This window comes from Pelodiscus sinensis, chromosome 6, assembly GCF_052426305.1.
Source record: "Pelodiscus sinensis isolate ZL-2025 chromosome 6, ASM5242630v1, whole genome shotgun sequence".
NCBI lineage: Eukaryota > Metazoa > Chordata > Testudines > Trionychidae > Pelodiscus > Pelodiscus sinensis.
In genome coordinates, this window is record NC_143057.1 from 55600317 (window position 1) to 55622211 (window position 21895).

Consider the following 21895-nt stretch of genomic DNA (forward strand, 5'->3'; position numbering starts at 1 on the left):
TGGGGAGTCCCCAACTGACCCTGGTCTCCACGGCAGCTGCCCCTTTGAAATGCCAGAGGCAGCATTTTAAAGGGGCAACCGTGGCGCCCAGGATCAGCTGATCCTGGGCTCCCTGTGGCAGCAGAACCTAGGGTCAGCTGAGCACTCCAGCTGATCCCAGGTTTCTAATGTGCTGCCCCTTTGAGGCGCCGGAGCAGTGTTTCCATGGCGCAGTGCAAGATGGAGCCCGGCATCAGCTGGGCACCCCAGCTGGTCCTGGGCTCCGTGTTGCGCTGCCCCTTTGATGCGCCATTGCGGCGCTTCAAAGGGGCAGCGCTGCATGGAACCCAGGGTCAGCAGGGGACTCTAGCTGATCCCGGGCTCCATTCAATGCTGCCCCACTGAAACGCTGTGGCGGCATTTCAAAGGGGAGGTGCATGCGATTAATTGCGTGATTAATTTTTTTAATTGCTTGACAGCCCTAGTTACTTGACCTCCTGTGGTTTGGCAATTTTTCTGGTTCAACACTAGCCAGGTCCTGAGGGTTGCTGGACTAAAGAGGTTCAACCTGTCAGAGTATCTCTCTGTGTGGTGTGTGATTCAGGAAATGAGCCAAGAAGAAAAGTATGTGTTTGTATCCATTTTGTTCAAGAATGAAAACTACAAAAACATTGCTTTTTGTTTACAACCACATATGTACTAAGAGAATTCATTGGCCTAATACAGAGTCAACAGCATTCTTATGATTCTAATCAAGAGTTTAGTAAGTAGAAGTGAAATGCAAATCGTTTTCTGGTGAGAATTCAACAAATGTTTAGCATTAAAACCTCTACTCTGTTTGGAAATGAAGAGCAAACAGTTCCATAGGCCATTACTAGTGAAATAATGTTTTCTTTGAACAGGATGAAAACCACCAACCAAAAATAGCTTGTGTGCCTTCTGGGTTAGTACTTAGCCCCCTACAAACATAATAGGCAAAATATTAAAAGCTTTAGCATAGATATGCAGACTACACAAACGAACAAAAAAAAAAAATCTATCCTCCAGGCAGGTAAGTCTCTAATTTTCTACTTAAAAAAAAAATCATAGCCTTATTAAAAAGCTAAGTAACATACTAAACTTATTACTGTCCACTTCCAATTCAACTACTCATGCACCTTTCTGTTCTCTGCCTCATCCCCACTGATTATCAAAATATTAATGTGAACATGAGATTTTTCTCTCAACTATCCTCAGAAGATGATAGTCAGATTTCATCTTGATTAACTTCATCAGGGACAGTGCAGTTCAAAACCAGGAGTAGGATTTAAAGGACACAGAAGAGAAACTGCGTCTTCTGAGAATACTAAAATGTTTTCTACAACTTTTTCAGTTAAGTTTCTGCACACAATTTGCCATTTTAACTCCTTGTGCCAACTTTTCATTTAGATAATTAATTTAAAACTAGAATTTTAGAAATCACTGACAGAAATTGTATCCTCTGTTTACTAGAAATGCTACATCCAAGTAATCTAGACAATTACTAATGTTACGGAAAATAGTAATGTTTCACAAGGTACATCCCTTTATTTTTGTAATCACAAAAATCATGATTTTGTACAGGAATGTGTAAGTGAACAATAATCAATGCAATTAAATTTATTTAATAAAGATCAGGTAAACATACTACAGAACATATCATATTGTAAAGAACAAAAATATTGTAACTTTCTGGCCTTGCAGTGCACATTTTAGTGCAAGTATTAAGACACAATAGTGTTCAATTCAGCAAAATATTACAGAATATCATGCCACAGTCCACTTCAAAGAGGGTCAGGACATGCAGCTTGTTAATAAAATGCTGTATTTTATAAAAAAGACACATGTTAATTCATAAAATATATAGTGGTTTATTTGAATGATTCTGAAGTGATTTCACTGTGGAATTTAGCTTAACTGAGACAAACATCCAAAGTGTCTTCTGATTTGGAATATTCTTCTTTCTAGGCAATGGCTTTGGCTTCAGGTAGGAATGCCTCCCAATATTTTATAAGCTTGGGGAAAAAGAAAAAAAAATGTTCAGCTACAAGTAACTGTACTTTTCAAAAGCACATTTTCTGCCAACATAGAAGTTACAGGAAAGCACCTACTAGTAATGTTTACCTAAATCCATTTTTTACTATGAAGCAATCTCTAAAAATTGACACTTCAGTAATTTTTCTTTACACTAAAAATTCACAAATTTAGCTCTCCTCTAGGCTTATTTTCCCCTCAACTTCTAGTAAATATGATAAGAGAGATACTTTGAAATAATATGGATTGATATAAAATGGAATATTATGACCCTCTCTCATTACATGTAATATTTTTCATCTGAAATATCATTTATACGTTACTCATATGGGAAGTGAATCTAATCCTAATGTAATTTTAGTGCTGTTTGACATTTAGCATTTGTCTCAATCACGTGAATACACTAAAATCCAAACATTCAATTTCTAGAACTAAAATAGATAACACTGCCATAATAAATTTATAAAGCACTTTGGTTTGCTACTAGCAAAATTCCAGGTTTTGATTTTACTTTTCAGATAATGAAGTGTAAGAGTGCCTTGAGTGAAAGTGCCTACATTACCTTATAGTTTTCACATAACACTGATGTGGCTGACCATTTGTTGTTTTTTAAAAGTTTATCTTCTACAGACTAACTTGTCTACCCCTTGAAACTTCTGAATAAATTAAGTTAATCAGTGATAGAAAAAAGACTAGGAGAAGTTATCATTCTTTTTAAACACTTCACTAACCCCAGTGTAAGTTAATAGCAGTAACATGGATGAAAGACAGCAATAATATTCATTGAAGTGACGTTCTGTCACCCCTCCACCCTCCCAATCCAACTTTGAATGAGGTCAGTTTTTAATTTTACTAACACCATATATAACTGAAACATTCTCAGTCAGAGCTTCATGTTAGATTAGTAACAAAACCCACAGAATAAGTTCCACAAAGTTTAGTAAAATTTAGCTTACCTGCTGTTGTGTTTGCACTAATGATTCTAAGTATTTGATGATAACAGTTTTAAAGTCTTTCACTCGTTCTTTCTGTTAATAAATGAAATAGATTAATGATATAAAAGCACTATGGCATTCTAAAAAGCTATTCACTAGAATTAGAGCAAATGAGCTTGTCACAATTTGTAAAACAGTTATACATGCCTCAAATCTGCTCACTTCTTTGCGTATGGTTTTGGAGATCTGTTCAAAGTCTCTTTCTCCTTGTTGAACTTTTGTCTCCCACTACCAAAGGAAAAATGTGCATAGATAAGACTTTATGTTATTCATTCACCTACCTACAATAAGTAGACATTTCTAGCTATCATCTCTATCAGTACTATTAAATTAAAGAGAAAGCATTTTATTTCAACAAAATACTATTTGCTTGGAGTTAAAAAAGTAAGGATACTCAAGGTAAATTTGACAAACACATTTTAGGGAAACTCAAGGAAGTGGTCATGTCACTCAGTGTATTTTTTACACTAAGGGATGCGTTTCTCCCTCCCCCCCACCCCCAAAAAAAGCAATAGCTTCTATAGAACCAATTGTACAGACTTGCTAACACAATTAGCAGAGCCAATTATTCACTATAAACTCTTCCTATATAAAATTAAAATGTTTTAGTGAAACCTTTGATGGTACTGCTTGTAAAAGAAGTATCCCAACTAAATTACCTATATAAAGTTTTTAAAGACCTTAAGTTGTCATACTTCACAGCATGCCATTAAGATTTCACTGCCACATACAGCATGATACAGGATTACTAGTTATTTCTAGGTTATGGAGGATAGGGATGTAAAATGTGGATTAACTAGTTAATCGAATAGTCAATGCAATTGACTATTCGATTAGTCGATAAGGATGCCTCTGTCTTTGAAGTGTAGCAACAGCCCCAGAGTGAAAGCGCTGCAGGGAGCATGGGGCTAGTGGGGGACTCAAGCAGTCTGCAGCTGACCCTGGGCTCCACGCAGTACTGCCACTTTGAAATGCCGTCTGGGGCCAGCTGGGGACTGGCCTGGGCTGCACACAGTGTTTCAAAGCAGCAGCACCGCATGAAGCCTGGTGCCTGGCCCCGGGCTCCACATGGCACTGCTGCTTTGAAGCACCTCCTCCCTCCTGATGGAGGCAGCAAGGGGGGGGGGGGGGGGGGAGAAAGAGCGACTAATCATTCACATCCCTAATGGAGGAAGCTCCAGTTGCCCAACTTGCAGCATTGGTATGATATCCTATTCACTGCTGTAGCCAGTTTTCAGAATCTGCTCTTGCCTGCATAAACTGAGCCAAAATGTGCACAGTTGCTGTTGACTGTATATTGAGAAGATAGAAAAAAAGGCTTTTAATTCTCTATGCTTGCAGACTATTACACTTTCATAAAAGAGGCTTCAGGTTTTAAGAAGCATTCAGAGATTGAGATTGACACATTTAGTTTTAAGATATAACTGAACATGGGAGATCAGCTGCATGGCACAATAATCTTCCTATAAACCAACCAATGTTGATCAAACATACCAAAATTTAGGAAGATCGGTTAGACTTCCAAAAGGAAAATATTATTTCCACAAATTATTTTACAAAAAGGCAATATTCAGTAATAAGGCCATACTAAAGGATGCACTGCAATATATTCTGCATCAAGGAACGATGCCTGGACAATTTTGTAGCTGGAGATATACAGCAAAATAAAGTGAACCATTAAGTACATTTATTCAATCTTCCCTTATCTTTACATGCTAATTTTGAAATGGAATAAGCAATAAGCCAAAACAGGATGCACTTCAGTAGGCTTCTGATGCACACCCTTAACGGAGATTCTCTGCTGTGCCTCTAACTGGGTGCAGTACAGAATTCAAAGCTTAGAATGAGGTGTTAGACTTTGTGCTATCTCTCTCGGGCTGCTATGGAAAGATCCCCCAGCATTATCTTAGGGTTTATCTACATGAAAAGTCAATGCACACCATGCTGCAATGTAAATTATAGTGCACTAGTATGCTACACAGTAACTGGCTGTGTGAGGTCAATGAACACTAGAAAATGTTTAGTATGCGGTAGTATGGTTCACATGTTAGTGAGCTGAACATTTAACCCCAGCTTGCCACAGTCTTTTCAGACAGACAAGCTCTTGGGCATGCCTGAAGACCCATCAAGTTGTGGCAGCCTCTCTGAACTAACCTACAGGCTATAGCACTGCCTGGTGTCTTCGAAGCACTATATTCCAGTTCCAGTGCAGATCTTCCACCACTCAATATGCCCTCTATGCTAAGGATGGGGGGAAGGGTGGGGAAAGGGAGTCAATCTTACAACCACCCTCCATAGTTCCACGGGAAATACTTTCTTGGTTGGAAACTGAGCTTTTAGGATCCTTGTATGCCTCTCCAACCCTTTTAGCTGACATAAAGGGGCTAATATAGGACTGAGGATCTTGCCCCTCATGGGTTTCCGCATCATGCCTGAGAAGTTTCCAAGGACTATTAATGCACACTCTGGAGTGGCTTTTAGCTATCTGAATATGGCTCAACAATCTGATTAAAATTAAATTAATATTTGGAATTAGGGTTTCTGCAACAAAACCTTCTCCTGTGAAGAAATACTTTCTAGTGAGAAAAAGAGGAATCCTAGTCCGTGGCCAAGTAGGCCTAGCCTTGTCCTTCATTGCCTTTGGTGTAACATCAGTAGAATATTTTAAAAATACGTTTGGTGTAATGGACAGGATGAGCTTCCTCTTTTTGTTAATTACAATTCACTGCTCTGAGTTTGTACATGGCAGTGACATCACCGAACAGTTCAGTAGCCATTGAGAACACAGCTGTGGACAATCATGGATTTTCCTAAAAGTCAACAGAGCGCCAATGGATGGAGAAGGCCAAGTTCTATTTGTAAATTTCCTCACATCTAATAGGCAAAACACTATTAAAGTGCAGAAAAAAAAACAATTTGTGACTGGTGACTAATGAAGCAGCCAAACAAAACAACTGTGAAGATTTTAAGCTCTATTATGCAGTGGTGTTTTCCCATGACTTAATGACAAAGTCGTTACACACTCTTTTAGAGTATGTTTGTTTATTCAAATTCAACAAAAAATTGTCCTACCTCTTCAATTTCCTTGGTGAAGCATGACAGAAAAAGTGTATAAATTATGACAAACTTCAACATGTTATACTTAAGTACTTTTACTGAAATTATACCATATATACATACATATGTTATTTGTGTGTATATACATATATATATATATGGATGGAAATGTTACACCACTAAGGGAAACATGGAAATAATCGTTTAAACTTGATTTTAGAGCTATATTTTACAAGATAGAAAAGATAGTCATTTGATTGAGTCAGTTTATTTCTATGCAATCAGTAAAGAAGGTTTTAAAACTTTTCCATGTTTTTAGTCTCCTCACCCATACATTCTGTAAGAGAACAAAAGAGCCTTACAGATTTTATACTGGTGTAACAATTTTGCACATTTTATATTCAATTAATATCATTCCTCTTAACAATTTCAGTAAATATGGAAAATAGCAAATGTGTAAGTGATTTATAAATAAAAATCCATATAAAAAGTAGTGCATTATGCTGATGAATGAATCAATGAAAAATTTTGGCCTTCAGAATGAAAATAGGTAGTAAGGCATTCAACTTAATCATTACCTCCTTTATCTCATCTTTAGCTTGCTGCAATTTATCAGGTTTGTTGGCAAGTTGGAGCTTTGCTTCAGCCTCCCGTTTTTTCTGTAAAGTGACCTGAGCATCTTGCCATTTTTGCCAGCATTTCATTCGATGATCTAATACACCCTATAAGTGTAATAATGCAACAGAAAATTAAATATTTTTAAAAGTGTCAGGTTATCTATAAAACTGTGCTTTAAATTAAAGAACAGGAAATAATGACTAAATATAAAGACCTACTCTGCATTAGATATCTTGAAAATGTGTCTCAATCCAACTGTCTTAATTTTTCTCATACAGTTATTATGAAAAGTACCTTACTACTGCAAAATGAAGTTCTCCATACATCCACAGACTAAGGAGTACAGGCAAAAGGGCCATCTCCTGGGAACATACAGTTTAGTCTCCATACCCATTCAATCCTTTCCTCTCTCTCCCAAGACTGTTGAGAAGTCTGCCAATTATGGAGGGTTAGTATGTTAACTCTAATTTGTTAGAATCTGCATTTAGACCACTGATTTAGTTTTATAGTCAGTCGGCTGTCCAATAATGTGTTTTGGTAGAAACAGAGATCAAAGTAGCAATTTTTCAGTGTTCATATGCTTAAAGTAATTTCTAATCCAAAACACAATTTGATAAAATATTCCAAGATAAATCCAGATACATTACTGTTGAAAAATTCGCTTACATTCCCAATAAGTAATGAAAAGCTACTGGTACCACATAGCACAGTTTAGACTCTCACTGAACTCTCCTACAATGCTTTTTAAATCCTAATAGAGCTATAGTAGCTATTTTTGTCTCTGGCATCTCACATTAAGGCCTCTGGGTGCGAGCACACATCCACATCCATGCAACCTTTGAAACAAAAGCACGGTCCTATAACTCTTGTGGTTCCACTACAAGTGAAGATTTTATATACCTGAATATAAGCAGCACACCAGGTTGAACAGTAGTGTCCTCATATGATTAACATGCTTCCTGGGACTTGCAGCCATTTGACTTCAAAGATCATTCACATATATAAATTCTATATTTAAGTGTATATGATGTTTGAGATGTTGGAGAACTCAAATATGACTAACCCACTTTATGCAACAGCTTGTATAGTAGGATGCCTCAATACTGGAAGAAGGGAACTCTCCCTAGCTATGACTTCAAACTAGAGTTGAAAATTGCTATCCTTGCAACAGTTCTGCATATGGATGTAAAAATTAGATTAACCAACTAATTGAATAGCAGATGGAATTTCCATCGACTATTTGATTAGTCAATAAGGGCGGCTCCGCTTTGAAATGAAGCAAGCTCAGTGTTGCTACATGTCAAAGGTGGAAGTGCCACACAGCGTTTTGCCGGTGAAATGTACAAGCGCCGCAGTGAGGGCTCTTGTGCATTTCAAAGATTGAAACACCGCATGGAGCCCATGGCCAGCAGAGGACTCTGAGTCCCCCACTGGCCCCAGACTCCATGTGGCACTGCCACTTTGAAATGTACAAGAGCCCCAGCAGGGACCCCAGTACATTTCAAAGGTGGAACGGTGCCGTTGAGCCCCTAACCCCTCCCACGGCACTGCAGTTGGAGGGAACTGTTTTAAGCCAGCTCCCCACCAGCATCTCTCCCTTCTGCCTCTTTCTGATTGAGGAAGCAAAGGGGGGGAAAAGCAACTAGTCGACTATCCAATAAGCTTTTGCTTATCGGATAGTTGATTAGTTGCTTACATTCCTAGTTCTGCATTCAATTTCCCTTCTATTGTCCATACAGTCTTTGTGACCTTCAACATAAACCCTGTTTTGCAGCAAGATAAATAGTGCTTACTTTTACTGCAGCAATGAGACGAATGTAATCACCAAGCAGTTCTGAGAACACATAAAAGTCAGCAAAAGCTTGTTCTTGATGTAGTTGGTCTATTTTCTCCTCAACCTCTGCAAGTTGAGACAGAGCTCTAGACAAAGCAGTGTGATCCTCAGAATTACCTAACATGGCAGCACTTTTAGCAAAGGCAGCTGTGTTGGCTGAAAGCTCTGAAACGCAAAAGTAAAATTCAAATGTGAAAATTTTTTCAGTAGTTATTCCTCAGTGAATTCTGCCCCACTGTGCATAATGCATACCCCCCTGAATATTTTTCTGCTCCAGAATGCAGATTTTCTGGCGAGTTGCTGCAGGTATACCTTTCATCATCAAGAGCTGCTGTGGAGCCAGAAAAGGAGAGGATAGCTAGCCAGACACAGCAAGGCCAGATGAACAGGCATGAGATGGATGGAGCAGGGCACATGGGGCTGCTTGGGAGTCATAGACAGTGGTTCAGAATAGTGTGTGCACGCGCATGTGCATATGGAGGGTGGGATAGACTGGGGCATGGGCTCAGAAGCTAGTGGGGTGACAGCACTGAGCTGGGGGGCTGAAGGGGAGGTCTGCTGCAGGGCCACACATGGACACATGGGGCCAAGGTACAGAATTGCATGGCCACAGGGGAATGAGGGCAGATGTGCCTAACCAAATGAGCGAGTGTAGAGGTTAGCCCCAGGGTCTGCATGGGGGAGGATCCCTAACAATCCCCCAAAGCCCATGTTCTATACTACTTTCACGGACACACAACAACTCTCCAGGTGGCTTTCCTCCTCTTCAGCTCCATTATCCCTGATTCCTTCAAGCCTTTGCACTACCTCTGAGGGGTACAGGGAATAAGTTTCTGTATTGTAGTTTAAATGAATTATTCTAAGTTCCTTATTAACATACCTAGAAAAGAATGTTTATTAAAAAGCATTTCCTGAATCTTTGTCTGTATCATTACAGAAATGCTTAACAGTTATTTTTGAAATGTATTATCAAAATAATTGAAACTGGCATGTTTTATTTATATTGTGTTATTTTGACAAATAAAACATGCAGAATTTTAAAATATTGTGTGCAGAATTTTTAGGTGCAAAATTCCCACCGATGTAGTTAAGTCAAGCAGTAGCATTCTGGTTTCTTCCTACGGTTTATAATGAGGCTATAAATTAGCCAAGATTGGTTCCTGAGACAAGCATGGGTTTAAAAATAACTCCATTTTCCATCCAAATACAATCTAAAAATATATCTACTATTTAACTTACCCTTTCCAAACCTTGTGAGAAAAACATATATAGCAAGAACATAAACAAGACACTGAGAAATACCTACATAGAAGAGGCTAAGTATTGCCCTTTCTCTGAAGAAAATCTCACATAGAATTATATAGTCATGCCATACTCATTTGAAGTAGAAGAAAACGTTAAGTACTGGGGTTAAAGAATATGAGGCAACTAAAGGTTTTCATTCCTTTTCTTTGGCCTGAACTGTATAAATTCAAATATTTTTCTTAAGCAATCATATCAGCATGAAGTTAAACTTTCAAATTGTTTGAGAGAGAATTATGGATCTTAGAATTCCAAATTTAGAACAAAATTCAAGGTAACAGAAAAACATTAGGCTCAAACATTCAACCAGCGGCCTGGCCTTTGAGTGCAAACACTTACATCTATTCTGTAATCCTGTTTCATAAAATTCACTTCTGAATTATGTATAAAAAAAACCATCTGATTATAAATCAGTGTCCTGATGTACTCTGTTCATTTGACCCTCTGCTGCAGAATACAGGCAGTCCCCGGGTTAAGTACAAGATAGGGACTGTAGGTTTGTTCTTAAGTTGAATTTGTATGTAAGTCGGAACTGGCGTCCAGATTCAGCCGCTGTTGAAACTGACCAGCAGCGGCTGAATTTGACACGCCTGTGGCAGAGCAGCTGGGGTGCTGCTGGGTTGGTCCCGTAGCCCCGCTCCTCGGCGCTACTGGACCAACCCGGCAGCACCCCAGCTGCTCTGCCCCAGGTGTTCCCAAGTCAGCCGCTGCTGAAACTGACCAGCGGCTGACTACAGGAAGTCCGAGGCAGACCTGCTCTGCCCCGGGCTTCCTGTAGTCAGCCGCTGGTCAGTTTCAACAGCGGCTGAATCTGGACACCTGGGACAGAGCAGCTGGGTGCTGCCGGGTTGGTCCCCGCAGCACCCCCCCCCCCCAGCAGACCAGGGAGACGCGGAGCGGCTTTTCTCGCCGCGGAGGACGCGGGCGGCGGGACCGCGGCGCGTCTCGGCGGTCCTGCTGCCCGCGTCCTCCGCGGCAAGAAAAGCCACTCCGCATCTCCCTGGTCTGCTGGGGGGAAGCACCACCCCCGTGCCGCCGGAGGCGGCGGCAGTGGGGGAGGCACCCCGCACTAGCGGGCCACCCCTCCCCCGGTTCGTAACTAGGGGTCCGACGTAAGTCGGACCGACGTAACCCGGGGACTGCCTGTATTCCAAAATGACAGCTTTAATTGAAAAAATAAGTTTCTAGCCTTTATGGTTTTGAGAAGAATCTTGTAGAGAAGCAAGTTTAAAAACCATGGATTGTTGTCTTTGAGTGTGCAGAGTACCCAAAACAATGGCTCTGAAAAGCATTCTCTTTCATTCTCACTCATGGTCCCATGGACTATTTGATTCACCAGAGAAGTCAGTATCTCCTCAGGCCAGTTGATCTACATTTTGCTTTCTATCTCCCTGACCTGGCTGCAGCTTAACTGCCTTTTGTAATAAAAGATAAAAAAGTGGTTATCTGGCTTACAGTGCACACTTCTATGGAGCCAGGTAACAGAGCATTGAGAGGTCAGAGAGTGTGTCCAGATTATAGCCAGGAAGCAGATGGAGCCAAAAGTCTAGTCTTTAAGATAAGTTGCCTGAAGAACAGTGCATTGCCTAAGACCTTGGGAACCGGGCAAATGTGTTGCTGAGCATGGCTATGGACCCCAATTCCTTGGCACACATGGGGGAAAGGAAGTTGAGCCAGGCTGACCTATGCAGCACTGCAAGAACAAAGGCTCGGTGAATGGAGCACACTAGAGAGTAAATAAAAAAAACCACTTATGCTCAAAGTGGTAAAATGAAAATTAAAAATGTTCAACTATGAAGCACAGATGCACATTGGAAACAGGGAAGAAAGGAATTAAGTTCTTTTATAAGAAAATAAATCATCACTATCACCGAGTTTTAAGGGTACTTGCTGCAAAATGCATGCTGCCACGTCCTCCTCACCCTAATTATAAAGGGGGGGGGAGGGGAAAGTCAGTTTTCTGTTGCCATCATATGGATGGCACCTTTGTAATTAGGTGCACTTACATTAATACATGAAAGGTGACCTACTTGTAGAATACAAATCCAGTAAAAGTTTGCTGTATTTTAACATTAGCTTCAAGATACTTACATTTTTAGGTTTAATTTTATGCAAAACATTTTAATAACCATCTTGCACTGAATTTGTAGAAACAGGATATGATAAAACAATTGCGAATGTACAAGTTAACTTATGTCACAGGTAGTCCATTTGGAAACTTGGCAAAAAACTTACAGCTGAGGGTAACAATGGATTATAAAAAACAGCATCACATAAATAAAGTCAATCACAGCAGAAATATTTGTAACTTTAAAACTCAAGTTGTTCTTCTTTTCAGGTGTTTAAATACATGCATCTAAGGCTTAAACAAAAACAAAACAACACACCTCACACAACCCAACCCAAACCTCTGGTATTTTCTAGCAGTCACTGGTCACACCACCTACATAGTACCAAAACAAGTTTCCATTTTCATGTGTTCACAGTATCCTGGAACATCTATTTTAAGGGCTGATATTTTAATGCTGTCTCTTCTTGAAGATCAAAATCTTAAATCTTTATTCAATTTTTAAACATGAGCAAAATCATTTGAGATTTTAAAAAGCAATTTAAGATAAGATTCCACACCAACAATTATGGAGAAAATTATTTAAAAAATACAGAGTTACAGCAAAATGATCAGTTTAATTTTTTTTTTTTACTGAATGCACACTAGTCCTTGTGCCAAATTTCAAACTCAAGTCCACCAATTTTCCATCACTTAGTATGCTTTGTAGCTCCTTGTTAATGACTGCTTAGAGTTTTATGAAGTCCTTTCCCATTTGATATCACTGTTCATTCTTCTTAGCAGGCCTAACCAGCAGGGTAGGCAGGCACAGGGCCTACATGATGTTCTTTTGCATGAGGAAGAACACACACCATTAAAGGATTTCCCAGTGTATTATTCAGGGACAAAGATTCTGGATTTTATGTTTTCGCATCTATCTGGAGTTTTGCTTCATTCTCAAATGTTATAATGTTCTATAAATTACTGTCTTTAAAAGTTATATGCCTATCTTTCTGTTCTAGAGACAAAATTGATAATCTAAACTGATACTCTGTAGCACCATTAAGCCCAATACACACAACCCCCCTTCTGTTTGGCTAAAGAGCTGCAATGGTTTAAGGTACCCCTTCTCTATCCCATTCACTTTGATAAGACAAGAAATAAGCTACTGACCATATTTATTTTAATAATACCAATTAAAATGCAGTAACTTATTCTAATTATAATTGGCTCAATACAAGTGTTAGTTTCAACAGCATTTATCTGAGTGTTGCAGATGCATTTATTTAAATGTGGAAACTCATAATCTTGCTTTTTATAGTATAAACTATACTTTATAAGATATATAGGATATACAGCAAAGCACTTCCTGACCTATCTTATCTACACAGTCATTTTGCATCAACTGTTTAAACTTCAACCTTGTTCTAAAAACAAAGTACGTCCTTTGCAGAGGCAACACTGTTCACTCACACAAATCTTGTACTAAAACAAACAAGTCTTCTTGAGAAAAGAATCCTATGCTATCAATATAGCAGCCCTTAAAATTCACTTTTTAGTGGGTATTATATACATTTGGGATAATTAAAATGTAAATTCCTAAATATCTGCTAAATTAAAATAATCTCTATTATTTTATTTAAAGTTGGAAAGTTAGTGCATGCTTTGTATCAAACCACAGTATATTCTAAGGCAGAGCTACTCAAATTTGAAAGCCCCAGGGGCCACAATAATATTCACAGCAGATGCAGAGGGCTGCAACTTAAGCGTGGTATCCTGAAATAGCTACCCTACGTCTCTGGCTAACTTACTTCGTACTAGTCACAAGTCTATAGTAAAATTCAATTAAACATGAATATGAAATAGTTTGTTCTAATAAAATATTTTAACTCCTGGGCACGGAAATTAACACTCAAAACAAAACCTACCTTTTCTATGGCAGACTAAGGCTTCTACGCTGGCATGAAGTTTTCTAAGTTGCTGATCCAAATTCTCAAATTGTTGCTGTTTTTCCTCAAACCACTGGCAAAAGAAGAAAAAAACCAAGCAGTACAAATTGTGTTACTAAAACTATATTCCTTATTTTAAAGGAACAAATTAACCATGTACAACCATGGTGGTCAACTGATGCAGGTGAGAACCCAAGGCAATAAGTAAATTAATATCCCATTTTCTACTCCTGCCGCCTTAAAATGCAATTGTTGAGCCTCATTAATTTGTCTCATTATTCAAGTCGAAAAATCAGCTCTTACTGCATCCGATTCATTCATCTTGATTGTCATTTTGTTGACAGCGTCGGCAGCCTTGTTCACCATCCTCAATATTCCTGCTCCACTCAGAGCCTGGGTGTTAACCGCTCTTGGCAGCTGGAATTGAATGACAAATAAGGGCAAACAAACCGGTTAAAAGGCTGGAGGTTTAACTGGGCACAAAAGGGACTGAAAAGAATGTTGTGTTTTCTTCACTCTCATACATTTCAATATAGTAGAACCCAATTTCTCAAATTTACTCCTTTTACATTCTCAGAGGAAAACTTAAAAATATAGACTTTCCATTTGCTTTTCTTCTGTTCTATCTAAATGTAAAGGTACAAACACCCTATTTGTCAAAACATATTACAAAAGAGCCCAAAGGCCTTAACCGGCCACCTCTCCCTCTCCCTCTCCCCCTCCCCCTCCCCCTCTCTCTCTCTCTATATATATATATATATATACACACACACACACACACACACACACACACACACACAGCAAACTGCTACTAAAGAAACAGAGAAAAGCTTAGATATAGTATAACATGGTAAATATAATCGAGACGCTCAAACAATATTTCAGTACATTATGAAAGTATCTGAGAATATCTTGGTCATGTACAAATGAGCGCAGTGTATTTATGTACATTGATTTCTAAATGCAAGTCTTGAAACCTGTAAGTCTCACAGGAATGTCATGAGAATTAGTACTTAAGCTACCCAGTTAATGATGCACAAGTCAGTGATGTGATTCTTTAGGTAGAAGTAACATGACTGAGATAAAAACATGACTTATCAGACAATTAAATATTACAGCAGATACATTATGTGCATCCATAAAACTCTTGTTTTTTGAAGTGTATTTAATGTTTGCCAAAGATGCCAGAAAGGTACTAAAGTCCTCTATCCATAGAATAGATATCCTATAGCCAGCAACAGTGTAAACCCAGCAACAGTGTAAACTTCTCCACATTTCCCTCACCAATAAACATCAACATTGACCTTAAGGGAATTCCCTCTAGAGGTTACAGATTAGAGGATAATTTTATTTCAATGTTAGTTTAATGCCTCAGTTCTCTACTGAAAGCAACCAATAGCACTGCCATGTGCATAGTGAGTGGGATATTTGCTCACCAGGTGCTGGGGAGACCAATTTACTTCCTATAAACTACTGAGCAGCAAGGAAACTTCTAAGTCACTACTGACCTAATCTACATTTTAATAAGTAATAAAGGCAAGAGACTCTGTAGTCCACTGTCTTTGTAATGTGAACCAATTTATCCCACTGAAGATTAATCTAATCTTATCGCATAGGAAATTATGGGACTAAGTTTCCATATCTAAAGATGAGACTATGTATTATTAACAGTATTTTATACAAAGTAACTAGAGAATAAGTAGAACTTAAAAAAAAAAATCTTAAATACCTCAGAACTTTCCAAGAACTGCCTTAAATCAGGATCCTGTAACAAGATTGGGTGTTTTACTGTTCGCTGTAGATACCTACGATTTTAAAAGTCAAAATATTAGATAACTTTAAATAATTTAGTCAATTTAGCGCTGACAGCAGACGTGTCCTTTATCCACAGAGCAGACAATGGAGGAAGCAGCAGTGCACCTTTCCTTAATATTTCTGCCAACGTACTCAAGTCCCCTGTGGTGGAGGAATCACCTCTGTGGGTTAGCAGATAGTTCAATATGCAGGTCCCTTCAATTCTGTGCCTCTCTGCTGTCACTTCCAATCCTGTTTGTGTATATTGTTACCTGCTCCCGCCTCAAAAAAATTAAACTGATGTCAAAAACAAATGCTTGGTATATCTGCCTGAGGCAACAGCAATTATGAACAACCAAAGAAGTCTAATTTACATGTACAAAGAAGAGTATTACAAAACGAAAGCAAATGCAAATGGGAAGACATAGGTACAAGAAGACTCAAGAAACGTAGAGTACAAGGCAACCAAAGTTAACTTCACTCATCAAGGGATGAATCTATCACAGTTCTGAGGTTTGCTTTCTTTAGAAAATGTTACGTTTTGCTCTTTGAGAGCAAATAAATCTTTCTACTTGAACAAGTCTCAGCTGTATGTCTGATTTTGTCCCATGTACGTGTTTTTTTTTTTTTTTTAACAGTACCTTAGAGTGAAGTCCTTTAGGGCAAGGACATGTTATGTTTGGCTCTGATTTACAGTAATACTGTATGCAGCATATGGTATTGTTATAAGTGAACAATGCCATCTATATTATAACACAAATTGGACAAAACCCCAGGGATGATGTAGGTTTTCTTGGTCCTGCCACAATCATTAAGGAATTATTCTTGTTCAAGCCTCTTTACTATGATGTCCAACTTAAAGATTTTTGGCTTTTTTGAAAAAAGTTGCAATTGAATTTAAAAAGTAAGATGAATTGGCCATACTTAAGTCAGAAAATTCAGATAGTATTGGGCTGCTGGATCAGATTCACACAAACAACTGCACTAGCTGCTGGATCAGACTGAGCATACCATGTCTATTTAATACAGTAATATACCAAGGGAATGCAGTAAAAAAAAAATACATATATTACCGTTCTAGTGCAGCTCTTCTTTTTTCTACAAATTCTGTAGATGATGAATCTTCCTTGCCTACTTTAACCTTGGTCATGCCTTTGAAGAAAATTATGTGATATTGATTTTACATTACCATGAGGCAATCATGAACATAACTGATGTGCTTAGAACTATAAAGGTATTAAAGCTCACTAGAATTTTATGCATTTAAGTCAAATGAAAATAACAAGGACATAAATAGAAAATATGGATACTGTATGCAATATGCTTCTCAAAGGTCTAAAAAAACCCCCCAAAAACCCAAATTTCTGAAATTAAGTACACCACTGCTGATGAACATTTTGTATATTTAAAACTACTTTAATTATAAAAATAAGGCTGTCAATTGTAGTTAACTGATGCAATTAACTAAAAATTTAATTGTGTTTAATTTCACAGTTAACAAAATGTCAACTGAAATGTATGGTGTGTATGTATTTTTGGATATTTGTCTACTTTTTCCCAACTATACGGATTGCAATTACAACACAGAATACAAGGTGCATAGTGCTCACTATTACAAATATACCCACTGTAAACATTTTTTTTTTCAATTCACCTAATACAAGCAAGTTTTCTGTAAGTGTCCTAAGCACAAAGGGACACAATATTTGGCATGTCTCTCATAAATACTTTGCAACACCGGCTACAAAAGTGACATTGTAAATAAGAATCAGACAGCAATATCTCCTGTGAACGGGGAAAAAAATGGTCTGTTTGATTGAACAAGAAGTAAGACTGAGTGAACACGTAGGCTCTAAAGTTTTGTTTTTCAGTGAAGTAATATAGAAAAAAATGTCTATTTGTTATTTTTACTTTCTCGATGCACTACAGTACTTGTACAAGGCGAACTGAAAAACACCTTCATTTGTTCATTTTTATAGTGAAAATATTTGAATCAAAACTAATAAAGGGAGCACTGAACATTTGTTTTCTGTGTTGTAATTGAAATTAATATTTGAAAATGCAGAATAAAAAATTCAATTACTATTTATCAGTGCAATCACAAATCATTTGTAATAAGTGTATGACAGTCCTAATTTAAAAAAAAAGTCAGATGACTTGAATTAAATTGCATTAGGAACTCACACTCTAGAACTAAGTTACAACCTCTATTTTTTAAAATTGTGCTACTTTATTGATTAGACTGCTATACATTTTCTTCAAAATAACTAACATGGCTAACCCTCAGATACATTTTCTTGTTTAACTACTAATTCAGAAGTAAACAAGATTAGAAATACTTGTCATATAAATTTCAGAAATGACAACACTGAGCTTTTGTTTGAAGACACATACAAATATTAACATTTTCTTCTTTCAGGTGTTACTTTACATGGTAACAATCCTTACACCTATGATATACTATTTCTAATGATTTTATTACATTGAATGAAAGCTCTGATTACAAATATTTAGCAGACCAAGCTTGTCTTTCAAATGTTAACATTCAAAAAATTGGACAGGTATGCTCCCCCTCTCTAGATGAACATGGTTTATCTGAATATGGTCTACACAGTAACACAAGAGTGAGCAATAATTTTCACAGGCGGGTACTGGTCATGGGCTGGCTCCATCCCCCAGAAGGGTCGGGGCCTGAGCAAAAGGGGTGGGGCTGGGGACTAGCCTCCCCCAGAGCTGTCTGGTGCAGAGGCTTTTAAGTATAAAACAGAGCAAAGGGCTCACGACTCCCACCTTCACTACCACCACATTGCCTGGCAGGCATCTGGGTTACTATGTGGTTATTTAAAAGGTTCATGGCTCTGGCCTCTTTTAGGGTATGACTGGGAGCCATGAACCATTTAAATAGATTCTGCTGTCTGAGCTACCACCTGGAAATTGAGAGACACAGGCAGCAGGATATAAATAGAAAGCAGCCAGAAACAGTCCGTGGGCCAGATCAAAGTGGTACATGGGCAGATTCGGTTCAGGGCTACATCCTGCCCAGCCCTGAAGTAACCAACAGCTATGTATCTGTCCCCTATTTTGCTTGGTATGCATTGATGGCGATTATGAAAAAATTCACACTCCTCCCATTTTTTTTAACCTCTCCTTTATTGATGGACTATTTTTCTGTCTCAAATGAGAAGCTACTTCTAGCTTAGCAGCTGATCTTCTTTATATACAACTCTTCCTTGTATACGATCATTTCTACTAGGAAACCCTGGGGAAATTACCAGAGAGTGATCCTTCGGTAACAAATATAAAAAATTGCTGAATGTTTCATTACGAATTTCATTCCAATACTCTCTAATGACTTGACATGTCCACTATATAGGCATATAACATTTCTTCTTTCACCACAATTTTCTCTCTCTCTCTCTCACACACACACACACCCACCCACCCACACACCCCCTCACACACCCACCCTTCCTCCAGGCTTGTGTGGTATGAGGTAGTATTGAAATATCTTAAAATAAATGTTGTTTAATCATGCTATAAATTAAGGTGGCTTGTCCTCTTTTCAAGCTCAAGTCCAGGGTAATTTGTCTATACAGATCCTTTTCCCAGCATGCTTTATATATGGACTTTATTTTGGTTTGGAAAGTTGTCAGCAAAAACTAATTAGTTATTTTTCTGTCCTTTAATTGACAAGACATAATTACTTCTATTCAAATGAGATTTTTGTAAAACACAGCTTTTCAATAAAGTTAAAAAACATACTTTAATTAGACAGTGCTGGTATAATGGGTGACTGGACCAGCTAACGTTAGTTTTGATTTCTAAATATGTCAGAAAAGTTTTTTTTTTACTAAATAGCTGACCAACCATGTGTAACTCTGCATCTTAGGGGGGCAAGGGTAGACTAGATAACTCCAGACTAGATAACCCCTATGGTCCATTCTAACCCTATGGTTCTAGGATTCCATGGCTTTCCCAGTCTATAAAGCTCACTATTCGCACTTTGGACTAACAAATGGATTATTTGCAGAGGGAGTAACTTAAGTGGGGGGGGGGGGGAAAGCTTCTCTCTAGTTCTATTCCAAATGCAGAACAGACTTCACTAAAAGATACACACATCTTTGGAGAGTAACACTTTATTAATCCATATTAAACATAGCTCTGTTTTCACTTCCATAATTTTCTTGTTCAGTAAATAGATCCAGTTCATCTGTGTCAAGAGTCCCCAGGTCCACTGCTACTTTGAGCTAATTATCTTGACACTACGACAGAATACTTCAAACAGCTAGTCCATCCTGTTTAATGGGTCTATATAAAACTCCTGTGCTTTCTCTTTTCCCCCCTTTATTCAACAGAAATTCTAATGTCCTCTCTATTTCCGCTAGTGGTTTTTCTAAAATGATTACAAAAACACTAAATAAGAAAAGATACTCTCTGCAAAGTATTCATTCTGACTGTGGCTATTCTTCCCAATCAAGAAATTGAATACTTCCCACAGCACTTCAGATTGATATTTAAAATTGAAGAGCTCTTCTAGCTTGTTAGAGATTTGAATTCCCAGGTATTTTATACAATGTTACACCCATATATCCCTAAATATTTTTTGAAGGAATGACACCATCAGACAAATTTACAGCTAGCATTTAAAATAAGTTATACCAAATCTGAAATCCAGATGCTTTCCTGCAGTACTAGATTTCTTTAGACACTAATTTTAGGGAAATATTTGTTTACAGAAAAAAGTTTTCATGTTATCTGTATATAAAGTGGTTTTTGTTGTGTCCCTAAAAGTTTATTCCTGCAATAAATTTGCTGCTAGCTATATAGTTACACAAAATCTCCATGGCTAGTGCAAAAAAACCCACACACACGCCACACAACACAAACCACCACCCAAAGACATCCATGCCTAGTTCTTCTAATTCAAACAGGAGAGATTCAACCTCATTAGGTCACAGAGGCTTTTGGGGACTGGTGAAAGGAGTAGTTATCCATTTAAGCACCTGGGGGCCAACAACCATGAGAAACAGGACTTGATGCAAAGTCTATTCTATCTACAGTTGTTATCACTTGATGGAGAGGAAAAAAGAAACGGATCTCTTTCTGAGCTGGTATTATAGAGGTATTATCACTATCAGAACATTGGCTCATGTCTATCCTTAATGAATCCAGTTTAATCTGGATTTATACAGACAGAGCATAGTCTGTAATTGGTTAGCTAGTATTTTTGCCAAAATCTGTTAGGATTCAGCTGTCATATGCACCTATACGAACTGCATAAGGTAAGGACTTTTCCAACTTCAGGGATAACAGTGACTTTTCATAGGTTGTGGAAGTCCTCTAAGTCCTAGCCTGCACAAGACCAGGAAAGTTGGCTTAAGGTACAGAACTTCAGCTATGTAAAATGCATACTTAGAGTCATCTTACTGTAAGCTGATCCTGGTGGCATCCATACTGCAAGAAGCTGTTGGGAGCAAATGCTCCCATTTGCTTTCCTTACTCCTTGCAAAAGGAGCAGTACTGGATGCTGGCGGGAGCTGACCTTAGCTTTTGATTTACGGGTCTATACTAAACCCACTAAATGGAACACCAGAAGATTGACCTCCGGATCATCGATCTTCTGGTAAGTACAGACATGCCCCTCATGGAATAATACTGATGGAAGCTCTCACGAGATATTTAAAGAGGTATGTATACTTTAAAAAATTCAACTAGAAATCAATCAGGACCTAGAATTGTTACCACTTTCCCCACTTGCTAACCTCTAAGATTTCTTCTTCTGTTATTTCCTTGTCTAAAATTTATCAGTTTTGTTCGTCTTTGTCAAATCTGACACTTCCAGATATTTGATTAAATTCAGGAGCTTGGCATAGCTGAGTCAGAGGTTTTCATAATAAGCAATAACAACAAAAGCACAAGTCATTAGCGTGCATAACTATTTCCTACAAATTGTTTTAATACATTGCTCTTGAATCCCTTTAAGTGTTCGAGCCAATAGCTTATCACATTTCTTTTTTTGTAACAAAAGTCTTCGTCACAAGGGCCTTTTCAGTGGCCCTCATCAATGTATTCAATTTCTTCCCAATATTAACTGTCAATACAATTTTTGAACCTGTGTATTTATGAAAATCTTGTAATCTTTTATTGTCCTTTGTAGTTGTATTTTTTCTTATTTTTCCTTCAGCTCTTTTTCAATTAAAATGCTCTACTTATCAGATAGCTCCTAAATATTGCTTAACCTGCCTCCTAGGGCAGACCACTTTATATT

General features: G+C 38.0%; 1 protein-coding gene across 2 annotated transcripts in view; it reads right to left on the minus strand.

The window, feature by feature from the left end:
* Window positions 1-1520: 1520 nt before the first annotated feature.
* The window catches only part of SNX2 (sorting nexin 2), a 53607-nt gene continuing 33232 nt past the window's right edge, over window positions 1521-21895 (minus strand). For both annotated transcript variants that reach the window (XM_075931942.2, XM_075931943.1), the window contains 9 exons: window positions 16701-16779; window positions 15563-15638; window positions 14137-14250; window positions 13813-13906; window positions 8495-8700; window positions 6662-6805; window positions 3174-3254; window positions 2988-3059; window positions 1521-2012 (listed from right to left, as the gene is read on the minus strand). In XM_075931942.2, the coding sequence (XP_075788057.1) occupies window positions 1962-2012; window positions 2988-3059; window positions 3174-3254; window positions 6662-6805; window positions 8495-8700; window positions 13813-13906; window positions 14137-14250; window positions 15563-15638; window positions 16701-16779 (917 nt within the window). In that variant the 3' untranslated portion in view covers window positions 1521-1961. The remainder of the gene's footprint in view (window positions 2013-2987; window positions 3060-3173; window positions 3255-6661; window positions 6806-8494; window positions 8701-13812; window positions 13907-14136; window positions 14251-15562; window positions 15639-16700; window positions 16780-21895) is intronic.